At 35.8% G+C, this 12,882-nt stretch overlaps 1 protein-coding gene across 1 annotated transcript in view; it reads left to right on the forward strand.

Moving 5' to 3' along the window:
• RGS20 (regulator of G protein signaling 20) overlaps positions 1–12,882 on the forward strand; it is a 119,712-nt gene that overhangs the window by 85,699 nt on the left and 21,131 nt on the right. The window contains 1 exon segment of the mRNA XM_045849521.1: positions 3,843–3,991. Within this exon segment, the coding sequence (XP_045705477.1) occupies positions 3,843–3,991 (149 nt within the window).

Consider the following 12,882-nt stretch of genomic DNA (forward strand, 5'->3'; position numbering starts at 1 on the left):
CTGAATGAAAACCATGCTGCTAATTTAGAATTTTTGAAAATAAAAGGTAATGGTTTATTAGTAAATGTTATAGAAATAGCATATCTTTCTGTATACTTGTTTATTCAAAGCTTTAAATGATTTAAGATATCAAAGTTGTTGAATTGCAAGAATTCTGAGAAACCACACAGTAAATTCTAATGATACACTGAAGAGAAATTAAATAGATTATGAGACCAAGTTGAAACTCTACAAAGATGAACTGAGACAGAGCATCGAGAAAAGAAATGAGGAATTATAAATTTGAATAATGTTGAACCTATGATTAATCCAACAGAAATACCAAAAGAATATGCTCATCAAGCATTATTCAATGTGCAAGAACAGGCTATAGAAACATGTTACAACTGTATAGTGCAATAAATTTTAATATAGTCTCAGCTACATACATTTCTTTGTCTAATAAGACTTTTAAGTTCATGGTGTCTTATATATAATCTTTTCAGCAGCCATCAAAAAAGTGTAAGCCCAATAATAAGTGCATGAAGAAGCAAATTGTGATACATCTATACAGTGGAATACAGCTCAGTAATAAAAAGGAATGCATGTTAATACATGCAACAATTATAAAATAATTATGCTGAGTGAAGGAAAACAAACCAAAAACAGAGTATACTATATTTTGCCATGTATAATGAGCATCCATGTTTTTGTGCACATTATGTACAGGATTATTATATTCATTATTATACCCATGTTATGTGATCATTACACCTATGTATAATGTACATCCTTATTTTTCCCTCAAAAATTTAGGCAAAAAGTGCATGGTATACATGGCAAAATACAGTATATTTTTTATTCCATTTTGTACAAGATCCTAAAAATTGGAAATTAATGTATAATGGGAGAAACCAGGTTGGTGATTGCCTGGGGCAGGCAGGAGCCAAGAGGGAGGAAAAAGAGAAAGAAATTCTTAAGGATCATGTGGAACCATTTGAAGCTGATAATGTGGTCTTGACCGTAGTGGTGGTTTCACAGGTATATGCATGTTAAAATTTATGAAATTATGCCCTTTAACACATGCAGGTTCATCTGTTGGGCCCAATAAAGCTGTTCTCAAAAATGTGTAAGAACAGACTTTGATGGAATTTGCCTTTGACTTTTTGAGGCAATATCTAATCATGAGCAACCTTATTAAGTTCTCTAAGAGTTTGCTTATTGTCATTATGATTCTTCTAGGTACCCAAAGAAATAGGTGTGTATAAGCAAATAAAATATGTCAACTAATAAAACAGGCTGGCGCAACTTATTTTATAGTATTAAATAAAGGAAGAAAGGTTGCTTAACTCAGTAAAGTTATCTTCCAAAAACTTTCAACACATATCACACATGTGGGTAAAATTTATGATTTTAGCATTAAAATCATGAAGAACATAAAAGTGCCTAATGGTATTGCTAATTCTCTCTCTCTCTCTCTCTCTCTCTCTCTCTCTCTCTCTCTCTCTCTCTCATACACATATCCAATATAGAGGAAGGATTTTTATACCTTAGAAAGCTTGGAAAAGTCCAAAAAAATAAACAGGTAAGTGTGATTATTTATAGACAGTATGATCATCTAACTAGAAAGCCCAAGAGAATCAATACAAAGATTACTAGAACTAGAAAGAGAATTCAATAGAGAGAGCAGATACAGTATTCTTAGCCTTCCTATATTCTGAAATAACTATCTAGAAACATGGGAGTGGGTATTTACAACAGCAGCAAAAACTGATCTGTAAAAATATTTAGGAATAAATCTATCAAAGCTATGCATGATCTGTTTGAGTGAAACTCTTAAACTATACATGAGACAAGATTTAAATGAAAGGATATTCCATACACTACCTGGGAAGAACCAATGTTGCAAAGATGTTGAAACAGTAGTCCCTTGAAACCTCACAGCATTACCATGCCACAATTCTTTTTTCTTTTGAGAAGCAATTGGGATTTTTTTAAATGAGGCAAGTTGCATCAGTTTCTCCTAGAAAATAATTACCTGGAGATCATTTGCTCAAAGTATCTTTGGAGATTGTGCCTCCTCTCAGTGTCCTGAATAAAGTGAAACCATATCATTTCTATGTCCCCACTGCAGTGCTGATGGTATTGTGAGAATGTGATAACCAGAGAATCCCAAAACTTTTCCCCTGGGGCATAAAGGGGTGTCTGTCTTCCAGTACTGCCTATAAAACATGGCTGTGAGCTGGGCAAAGGTCTCTGCCTCCACCTTTGGTCAAGTGAGCTGTACCAGCTTTAGTCCTAGACTACTTGGAGACTGTGCTCTTTGTACAGATGTTGTGAGCATTGTTTTGGCTGTGGATGAAGGAACAGTAAGACACTTTGACAGGCTCCTCTTGCTGCCCTGGAACTTACATCTCAGTGTAATTTAAACAGTTAATTCAGAGGATTCACCTCTGATTGGCAGGTACTAAAACAGATGACATTTCTCATAACTAAAGCTACAAATTCAATGTGTTCTAATCAAAGTCCTCACATAGTATTTTTGGACCTTGACAAGCTGATTCCAAAATTCAATTGGAAGAAAAAATAGATAAGGACAGACAAAAACATTTATTTTAATCCATAAAGTAAACTCTATCTATCCAGCATGAAAGTATATAATAAAATGATAATAATTAAAGTCCAATAGCATAAAAGATAGGTAGCAATAGGAAGAGATAAATCTAATGTTGGACAAGAAAAACAAACCCAGATTTCAATTCCACAGTCCTATTTGAGGTTATTTGATGTAGCCGTGATATATTTTTGCTTTTACTCCCTAGACAATTCAGTGATAGTATCAAAAGTAAAATGGACTCAGCAATTTCTTGTTTCTTATACTACTTTTAAGCTTCTCTCTTTCAATCATTCTTGTAGTCCTCAGAACAAAGAGAGGGAATGAATGGCTTAGATCTTGTTTCCAATGGCTTGAGCTCCACTGAGGTAGGCCAGTGTGTCTGTCCTGGCAGATGGCAAGACAGGCCTGAATAGGCAGATTCTAAGTGCTTTGCACTGAGTTGGGTAACTTCTTCAAGGTTTCACAGCTAGTTAAGATTTGAATATATCAGTGAGGCCTCAGATCTGGACAGCATCCCAGGAATCCTGTTCTCCCCTTTCTTTCTTCTTCTTCTTTTTTTTAATTAAAGTATAGTTGACATAGAATATTATATTAGTTTCAGGTATACAACATAGTAATTTGACATTTATATAGCATACAAAGTGATCACCATGTTAAATCTAGTAACCACCTGTCACCACCATACAGCTACTACGTTATTGACTATATTCCATATGCTGTATTTTATATCCCTCTGACTTATTTATAACTAAGTGTTGATACCCCCCCTTCCTCTTCTGATGTTTCCTCATACTGCTGTGCTTATGTGCCTGCTATTTTTGGTGTGGCTTCCTCCCATATCCATGCTCAGGCCTTATGGGCAGCCATAACTCAGCTGCTCCCCATCAGTTCAACCCAAAGGGAATCTTGGAGCTGGGAAAAAGGGCCCTATTGTAGCTTTTACTGCATGTCTTCAATGTATGTGATATCAGTACTTGTCTCCTTTATTCAACTGTGAGTGCCTTAAGGTGGGGACCCTCCATTTATCATTTTATTCCTAAAATTTATCACAGTGCTCAGCAGATGCAGAACATTAAATAAATGTTTGATAAGTTAATTCTAAGCACCAATTTTACCAGAATTAGTGAAAATGACCTGGAAAGAGTCACATTACATCTTTTCAATGATCCAAACAACTAGACTGCCAAGATTATGTGGTGGTCACTTTGCCTTCCCACCCCATGCCCTTTTCTTTTCATTGTTGCAGCTGATGGGGTCAGAACGGATGGAGATGCGGAAGCGGCAGATGTCTACAGCCCAGGAGACATCAGATTCCCTCCCAGGCCAACATGGAATGGGGAACCGAGGATCCAATGCTTGTTGCTTCTGCTGGTGCTGCTGTTGTAGCTGCTCTTGGTGAGGTTTGGGGCTTTGCAATTAATGTGCTCCTGGTTAAGAAATGATACCTCTGAACTGTGACAGCTTATGATTAATTCATTTTTTAAGATTTTATGTATTTATTGGAATGGGGAAAGGAGAGAGAAAGAGATGCAGAGAAATATCAGTTTGTGGTTGCCTCTCATGCAACCCCCCTATGGGGGACCTGGCCTGCAACCCAGGCATGTGCCCTAGACTGGGAATTGAACTAGCGACCCTTTGGTTCATAAGCTGGTGCTCAGTTCACTGAGCCACATCAGCCAGAGCAATTCACTAGTGTTTTTCAAACAATTACCATATGCTTGACACTGATTTGGGTTCTGTAAAGGATAACAACAACAAAAACAAAGAAGCTACATTCTAGCTCTTCAGGGACCTATATTCAAATTCCTGAAATCAAGCTAATGTATGTTTAAAAAACTACATACATTTATGATTAAATATTAATATTTGGCCACAAATGATGCCTAGTTGATTAGAAAGTAGTGAGCTCAAAGAACTCTAATTGGTGATAAAGGCTTTTGTGGAGGAGTTAGAATTTAAGATGTATCTTAAATGTTAGGGCTATGAAATACAGAGCCTGGATTTTACTCTCTGCTGATTCTGCCTTATTATTTTTTATTTTTAATAAAGAAAATTTTCAAAATATATTCTTAACAGGAAGAGAAAAATCTAAAAATATAGGCTAACTTACTGATAGAAGAAGAAACACAATCACTGCTTAAAAAGAGAGATATGCAATTTGAATATAAAATATCCTTGACCATTTGAGTCACACAGTTAAAAATCTAGAGCAATGTATATGATTTTTTCCTAGAAATCAGAGGAACATTAGATTGCATTCCTAAAATATTAGATGTGAAAAGTGCTTAGTGCCAGCCAAATGTGTACATAACTTTAGGCAATAATTGCCTAAAGTACGTAACTTTAGGCAATTATTGTAAATTTATGTAGGCTTGACTACAAATCGAACCAAGACTTCACTAACCAGTAAAGAAAAAGAAAAACTTATATGGGGACTGGACAAGAACAGTGACAGAATTGGTGGTGGGATGGAAGTTGAAAATGAAATGTCCACTTCCCTGGCTGGTGTGACTCAGTGGATTGAGTGCTAGACTGTGAACCAGAGTCACAGGTTTGATTCCTAGTCAGAGCATATGACTGGGTTGCAGGCCAGGTCCCCAGTAAGAACCACATGAGAGGCAACCACACACTGATGTTTCTCTCCCTCTCTTTCTCCTTCCCTTCCCCTCGCTCTAAAAATAAATAAATAAAATCCTTAAAAAAGAGAAAATGAAATGTCCAGCAAAATTTCATCTGCTCCACTTGACTTGGGCTAGTGCTAATTTTCAAGAACTTCCAAACAGGTGGATGAGATGCAGCAAAGTTTGCTCCAAGGACTGATGGAATCCTGGTGCTGGGTGGTGTGTCCATTTGGGACAGAGTCTAGACAGCAAGTGGGATAATGGGGGAGACAAGGCTGACAAGAGCTAAGGAAGGAGTCTAACATACATTCAAGGAGAGACTTCAGCCCCAAGTAGAAATCTAGAGGACCTGCAGGAAACTGGAAAAGAGGCATATGTTTGCTTACCCTACACATGTGGGTTTTCAAGACCCACCCTAGGAAGAGAAAATATCCATCAGTTGTGAAAAAAAACTATGTTTAGACCCCCTTTCCACTCTTTTACCCTGCTAATCAAGCTCAGTGAGATGATTATAGATAATTATCTGAGAGATGTACAAAAATATTCCAGTGTAGGTGAGACTCCCAGAGAGCATTCACCCTGTCCTTTCCCCCTTCTCAGCTGCCTTGGGGGGAGCACAAGAGGCTGAGATGTTGGCCTAAACAATGTATGTTGGGACTGATAGTGTAAGGGTAGCAGGTGGTGGTAGATCCCGGAACAGACTTCTCCTACTTGCATGAACTAGGGTGAATAAAATATAAATCTATACCTATATATCATCATCATAGCCAAAAATTATGTAGCACATGTCATGTATATATATAAAAGAACATAGAGCAATGTCTTCAAAATCCTGGAGAAAAATAACTGAAAACATTTAAACTGTAAGTAAAGAAAATGGGTAAAATTATATATTTTCAGACATGCAAAGGCCAACAGAATTAACTACATTTAGGTTCTCCCTAAAAGAACTAAGATAGGGTGTACTTCAGTGGGGGGAAGTGAACCTACAGATTAGTCATGGGAAACAAGTAACAAGGATAGACACAAGAGGCATCAAATATAGCTATATATAAAATATTTAGTTTTGTGTTAAAAAGTGTAAATCCAAAGTTATAAACAAATAATATCATGTTAATGATAGAAAAATCAGTTACTTAAGACTTTCATAGAAAAAAATTATAAGAACATTTTCTTTCAAAATTAATGGCACTCATGATTAGTCATAAAAACAATAGTTTACACATCACTGGAAAACATTAAAGGAAATGTAGAAAATTTTGTCAGCATATGATAAAAGTGGTTTAACAAAAGAGATAATGAGCTATCTATAAATAGTAAGATACTTGATATTAGGGTGACCCCTTCATCCCAGTTGCCTGGCACAGTCTTGGTTTTAGCATTGCAAAGCCTTGTCCCTGAAAACCTGTGAGCCCCAGGCAAACCAGGAAGGTTGTTCATCCTACCTGGTATCCAAATCCATAAAAATACATTTAAATTTCAATACTATATCATATAATCTAACTCTCCTCCCTTTTCCACATCCCCACTCCCAAAAAACAAGATCAATTCCAGATATTTAAAGGCTGTGAACAGCCAAGAAGAAAATACAAGATAATATTTTTATGATTGTTGTTTCAGAAGAATTAAAGTAACATCTATAAAAGTAAAAGATTAATACACTTGACTATAGTGAAATATAAAAATATGTGTAATGAGCAATATAAAACATATTCCACACAAAGACTTGTATATTCATAGCAGCATGATTCATAATAGTTAAAAAGTGAAAACAACCCAAATGTCCATCAACTGATGAATGGATAAACAAAATTTGGTATTTCCATACAATGGAAAGTTATTTAGCCATAAAAGCTACAAAGTATTAAAACTGCTAAAACATAAATGAACCTTAAAACATTATATTAAGTAAAAGAAGCCAGACGCAAAAGACCATCTATTTTATTATTTTATTTATATGAAATCTCCAGAGTAGGTAAACTCATAGATACAGAGAGGAGATTACTGGTTACCTAGGGATGGGGCTATGGGAGTGAGTGCTAAGGTGTACCATTTCTTTTTGGAGTGATGCCATGTTCTAAACTCATGGTGGTGGTTACACAACTGTATATATATATATATATATATATATATATATATATATATATATATACACTAAAAACACTGACTTGTGCCATTTAAATTGTGAGTTGTGTGGTGTGTAGATTATATCTTAACAAAGCTATTTTTTAAATGTGTTTAACAAAAGATATCAGAAATAAAAATGAGCAGATAAAACATACCAACAGAAGACACTTGCAATGCATTTAACAAAAAATACAAATGAAGAAGTTTAGGAGATAAGTAAGAAAATAATGACTAAAAGAAAAATTAGCAAATGAAATGAAACAGAAAATAAAGTCCCCTTGTGCTTCTACTAATAAGGATAGAAAATATGAAAGTTAAATATATGCCCTTCTAAATATAACCCTATCCTAGTATACCTGCTGGAGGAAAGAAACCACCAAAATAGGAACCACCAAAAGGTAGAACCCAAATACAACAAGAGAGCCCACACAAACAGAAAAAAGGGCAAATCTAGAGCATCCCTACAAGGAGATCAAAGAGACCACACCACTGAACCCCACAGAATTCCTACCATAGAAATTCACCCTACAAAGACAACTAGCAAAGCAAAACATCAGGAAGTGCAGAAACAACAAAAACTGTCACCTAAAATGGGGAGACAAAAAAAGACCATGTAATCAAAAGGAATAGAAGACTCCCCACTAAAAGAACTAAATGAAATGGAGGTAAGCAAACTATCAGATATAGAATTCAAAATAATGGTTATAAAGATGCTCAAGGAACTCACAGACAACTACAAGGAACTGAGTGAGAAGTACAACAGTATGAAAAGGAAATAGAAACTAGAAACAAAAACCAGGAAGAAATGAACAATAAAATCTCAGAAATAAAAAACACACTAGAAGGAATGACAAGCAGGATGAAGTAGAGGATTGAATCAATCAGCTGGAGGACAAGGAAGAAAAAAACACCCAGAAAGAACAAGAAAAGGAAAACAGACTTAGAAAGAATGAAGAGATGGTAAGGGAACTGCAAAACAACATGAAACACATAATATCTCTATAATAGAGATACCAGAAGGAGAAGAAAAAGCTCAAGGGATAGAAAACCTGTTTGAAAAAGTAATGATGGAAAACTTCCCTAATTTGATGAGAGAAAAAGTTACACAAATCCAGGACACAGAGAGTCCCAATCAAGAGGAACCCAAAGAGGCCCACTTTTAAGACACATCATAAGTAAAAAGGCAAAATTCCAAGACAAAGAGTGAATCTTAAAGGCAGCAATGGAAAAACAAAGTAACATACAAGGGAGCCCCAATAAGACTAGCAGCTGACTTCTCAATGGAAATTCTACAAGCCAGAAGGGAATGGCAAGAAAGATTCCAAGTAATGAGAACCAAAGGCCTGCAACCAAGACTACTATATCCAGCAAGGCTCTCGATTAAAATGCAATGCCAAGTAAGGAGTTTACCAGACAAAAGATGTCTAAAAGAATACACCTCAGCCAAACCAGCTCTGCAAGAGATGCTAAAGGGTCTGCTTTAAGAAGAGGAAGAAAAAGAGTGAGAGAGAGGGGGAAACCCAGGTATGAAAAATGGCAATGAATAAGGACCCATCAATATAACCTTAAATGCAAATGGATTAAATGCTCCAATCAAAAGGCATAGAATAGCTGAATGGAAAAGAAATCATGACCCACACATATGCTGCCCACAAGAGACCCACCTCAGGACAAAAGACCTACACAGACTTAAGTGAAGGGCTGGAAACAAATATTCCAAGCAAATGGACAGGAAAAAAAAGCCAGGGTAGCAATACTCATATCAGACAAACTAGACTTCAAAGAAAGGTCCATAAAAAGAGACCCAGAAGTCACTTCATAATACTCAAGGGAAGAAGTTTATGTCTATCAAGAAGACATAAACATAGTAAATATATATGGACCAAACATAGGAGCACACAAATACGTAAAGAATATCTTGGAAGACTTCAAGAAAGATATTAACAGCAGGACAATTACAATAGGGTTTTAACACCCCACTATTAAAAGTGGATAGATCTTCCAAACAAAATATCAACAAAAATATTGTGGCACTGAACAATGTCTTAGATGAAATGTACTTAACTGATATAAATAGAGTTTTTCATCCCAAAGAAGCAAAATGCACATTCTTTTCAAATGTACATGGAATATTTTCAAAGATAAACCACATGATAGGACAGAAAACAAGCCTCAACAAATTCAAGAAAATTGAAATCAAATCAAGCATTTTCTCTGACCACAAGGGTCTGAAAGTAGAAACCAACCTCAAGGAAAAAAAACAAAACACTCAAACTCATGGAGACTGAATAGCATGCTAATAAACAATGAATGGATCAGAAAAGAGATCAAGAAGAAAATCAAAAAGTTCCTGGAAACAAATGAAAATGAACTCACAATAAACCCAAACTTATGGGACACAGCAAAGGCAGTTTTGAGAGGGAAGTTCATAGCTATACAGGCTTATCTAAAAAAAAAAAAATAGAAACATTTCAAATAAACAACCTAACCCTACACTTACAAGAAGGTGAAGAAGAACAATAAAGACAGCCCAGAGAAAGTAGAAGGAAGGAAATAACCAAGATCAGATCAGAATTAAATGACATAGAGACTAAAAGCACAATTCTAAGGATCAATGAATCCAGGAGCTGGTTCTTCGAAAAGATAAACAAAATTGACAAGCCTTTAAGCAGGCTCATCAAGAAAAAAAGAGAGAGGACCCAAATAAACACAATGAGAAATGAAAGAGGAGAGATTACAACTAATACCACAGAAATACAAAGGATTATAAGAAATTACTACAAAGAACTACATGCCACGCAATTTGAAAACCTAGGTGAAATGGACAAATTTCTAGAAAAATATAATCTTCCAAAACTCAATGAAGAATCAGCAGAAAGCCTGAACAGACCAATGATAGCTGATGAAATTGAAGCAGTAATCAAAAAACTACCAACACACAAATGCCCTGGGTTGGCCAGTTTCACAGGAGAATTCTACAAAGCATTTAAGGAAGAACTAAAAATCACTGCAAGATTGTCCCTTATCCTTCACAGACTATTACAAAAAATCCAAAATGATGGAAGACTCCCAAACTCTTTTTATGAAGCCAGCATCATCCTAATCCCAAAACTAGATAAAGACATAATAAAGAAAACTTCAGGCCAATATCACTGATGAATAAAGATGCTAAAATCCTCAAAAAAATATTGGTAAACCACATCCAGCAATACATTAGAAAGATTATACACCATGACCAAATAAGATTCATCCCAGGGATGCAAAGATGGTACAATATTCACAAGTCAGTAAACATAATACATCACATAAAATGAAAGACAAAAATTGCACGATCGCATTAATAGATGCAGAAAAAGCATTTGATAAAAAGCACACTTTTATGATAAAAACACTCAGCAAAGTGGGAATGGAGGGAGCATTCCACAACATAATAAAGGCCATATATGAGAAGCCTACAGCCAACATCATATTCAATGGGCAAAAACTAAAAACTTTCCCACTAAGATCAGAAACAAGGCATGGTTGTCCACTTTCATCACTTCTATTCAACATAGTATTGGAAGTCCTAGCCACAGCAATCAGACAACAAAAGGAAATAAAAGGCATCCAAATTGGAAGGGAGGAAGAAAAATTGTCATTGTTTGCAGATGACATGATAGTGTAATAGAAAATCCTATAGCCTCCACCAAAAAATTGCTTGACCTAATAAATGAATTTTACAAAACAATGTGATACAAAGTCAATATTCAGACATCAAAGGCATTTTTGTATGCCAACAAGGAAATATCAGAAACAGAAATCAGGAAAAAAACCCATTTGCTACAGCAACAAGAAAAATAAAGTATCTAGGAAGAAATGTAACCAAGGAGGTAAAAGACATGTAATCAGAAAACTACACACACTCAAGAAAAAATTAAGGAAGACACAAACAAATGGAAGCATGTACCATGCTCATGGGTTGGAAGAATTAACATAATCAGAATGCCCATACTACCCAAAGCAATACAATGCAATTATAGGTATTTTATTATAGATTCAATGCAATACCTACTAAAGTACCAATGGCATATTTCACAGACATAGAAGGAACACTTCAAAAATATATGGAACAATAAATGAACCTGAGTAGCTGCAGCAATTTTGAGAAAGAAGAACAAAGGAGAAGGGATCACAGTACCTGATATCAAACTGTATTACAAGGCCACTGTAATCAAAAGAGCCTGGTAGTGCTGTGATAACACAGAAGGACTGAGGGAACAGAACAGAGAGCTTAGAAATAACCCAAGTCTCTATGGTCACTTAATATTTGATAAAGGGGGCAGCAGCATAAAATGAAGTGAAAATAGACTCCTGAACAAATGGTGTTGGGAGAGCTAGGCAACTACATGCAAAAAAAATGAAACTTGAGCACCAACTTACACCTTACACAAAAATAAATTCAAGGTGGATAAAAGACTTAAATATAAACTGTGACACCATTAAAGTCCTAGAGAAGAACATAGGGAGCAAAATCTCAGGTATTTCATGCAGAAACATTTTTACTGACATGTCCCCTAGAGCAAGGGATATAAAGGAAAAAATAAACAAATGGGATCTCATCAAAATAAAGCTTCCACACAGTTAAGGAAACAATAAAATAATTTAAAAAAAATGAAAAGTGAACCAACCATATGGAAAAACATATTTGCCAATGATACCTCAGACAAGGGTTTGATCTCTAAAATATATAAAGAATTCATACAACTCCAATCTAAGAAGACAAGCAGCCCAATTTAAAAAATGGGCAAAGGACTAGAACAGATAATTTTCCAAGGAGGACATACAGAGGGTCCAGAGACATATGAAAAGATATTCAGTATCACTAGCCACCAGAAAGATGCAAATTAAACCTACAATGTGGTACCACTTCACACTGGTGATAATGGCTATCAAACAACAAGTGTTGGAGAGGTTGTAGAGAAAAGGGAACCCTAGTGCATTGTTGGTGGGATTGCGGACTAGTGCAACCACTGAGGAAAACAGCAGGGAATTTCCTCAGAAAACTGAAAATGGAACTGCCTTTTAACCCGGCAATTCCACTGCTAGAATTATATCCTATGAACCCTGAAGCACCAATGAAAAAGAACCTATGTACCCTAATATTCACAGCAGCACAACTTACAATAGCCAAGTGCTGGAAGCACTTGGCCCATCAGTTAATGAATAGGTCAAAAAACTATGGTAATTTACACAATGGAATTCTACACAGCAGAAAGAAAGAAGCAGCTCCTACCCTTTGCCACAGCATAGATGGGACTGGAAAGTTTTATTCTAAGTGAAATAATCCAGGCTGTGAAAGACAAATACCATATGATCTCACCTTTAACTGGAACTTAATCAACAAAACAAACAAGCAAGCAAAATATAACCAAAGATATTGAAATTGAGAACAAACTGACAGTGACCAGAGGGGAGGGGATAATGGGGGGAAAGGGTGAAGGGTTTACAGGAACAGCTATAAAGGACACATCAACAAAAATAAGGGGGGTTGGAAACAGG

This window comes from Phyllostomus hastatus, unplaced genomic scaffold (genome assembly GCF_019186645.2).
Source record: "Phyllostomus hastatus isolate PE091 unplaced genomic scaffold, TTU_PhHast_1.1 phas_contig_65, whole genome shotgun sequence".
NCBI lineage: Eukaryota > Metazoa > Chordata > Mammalia > Chiroptera > Phyllostomidae > Phyllostomus > Phyllostomus hastatus.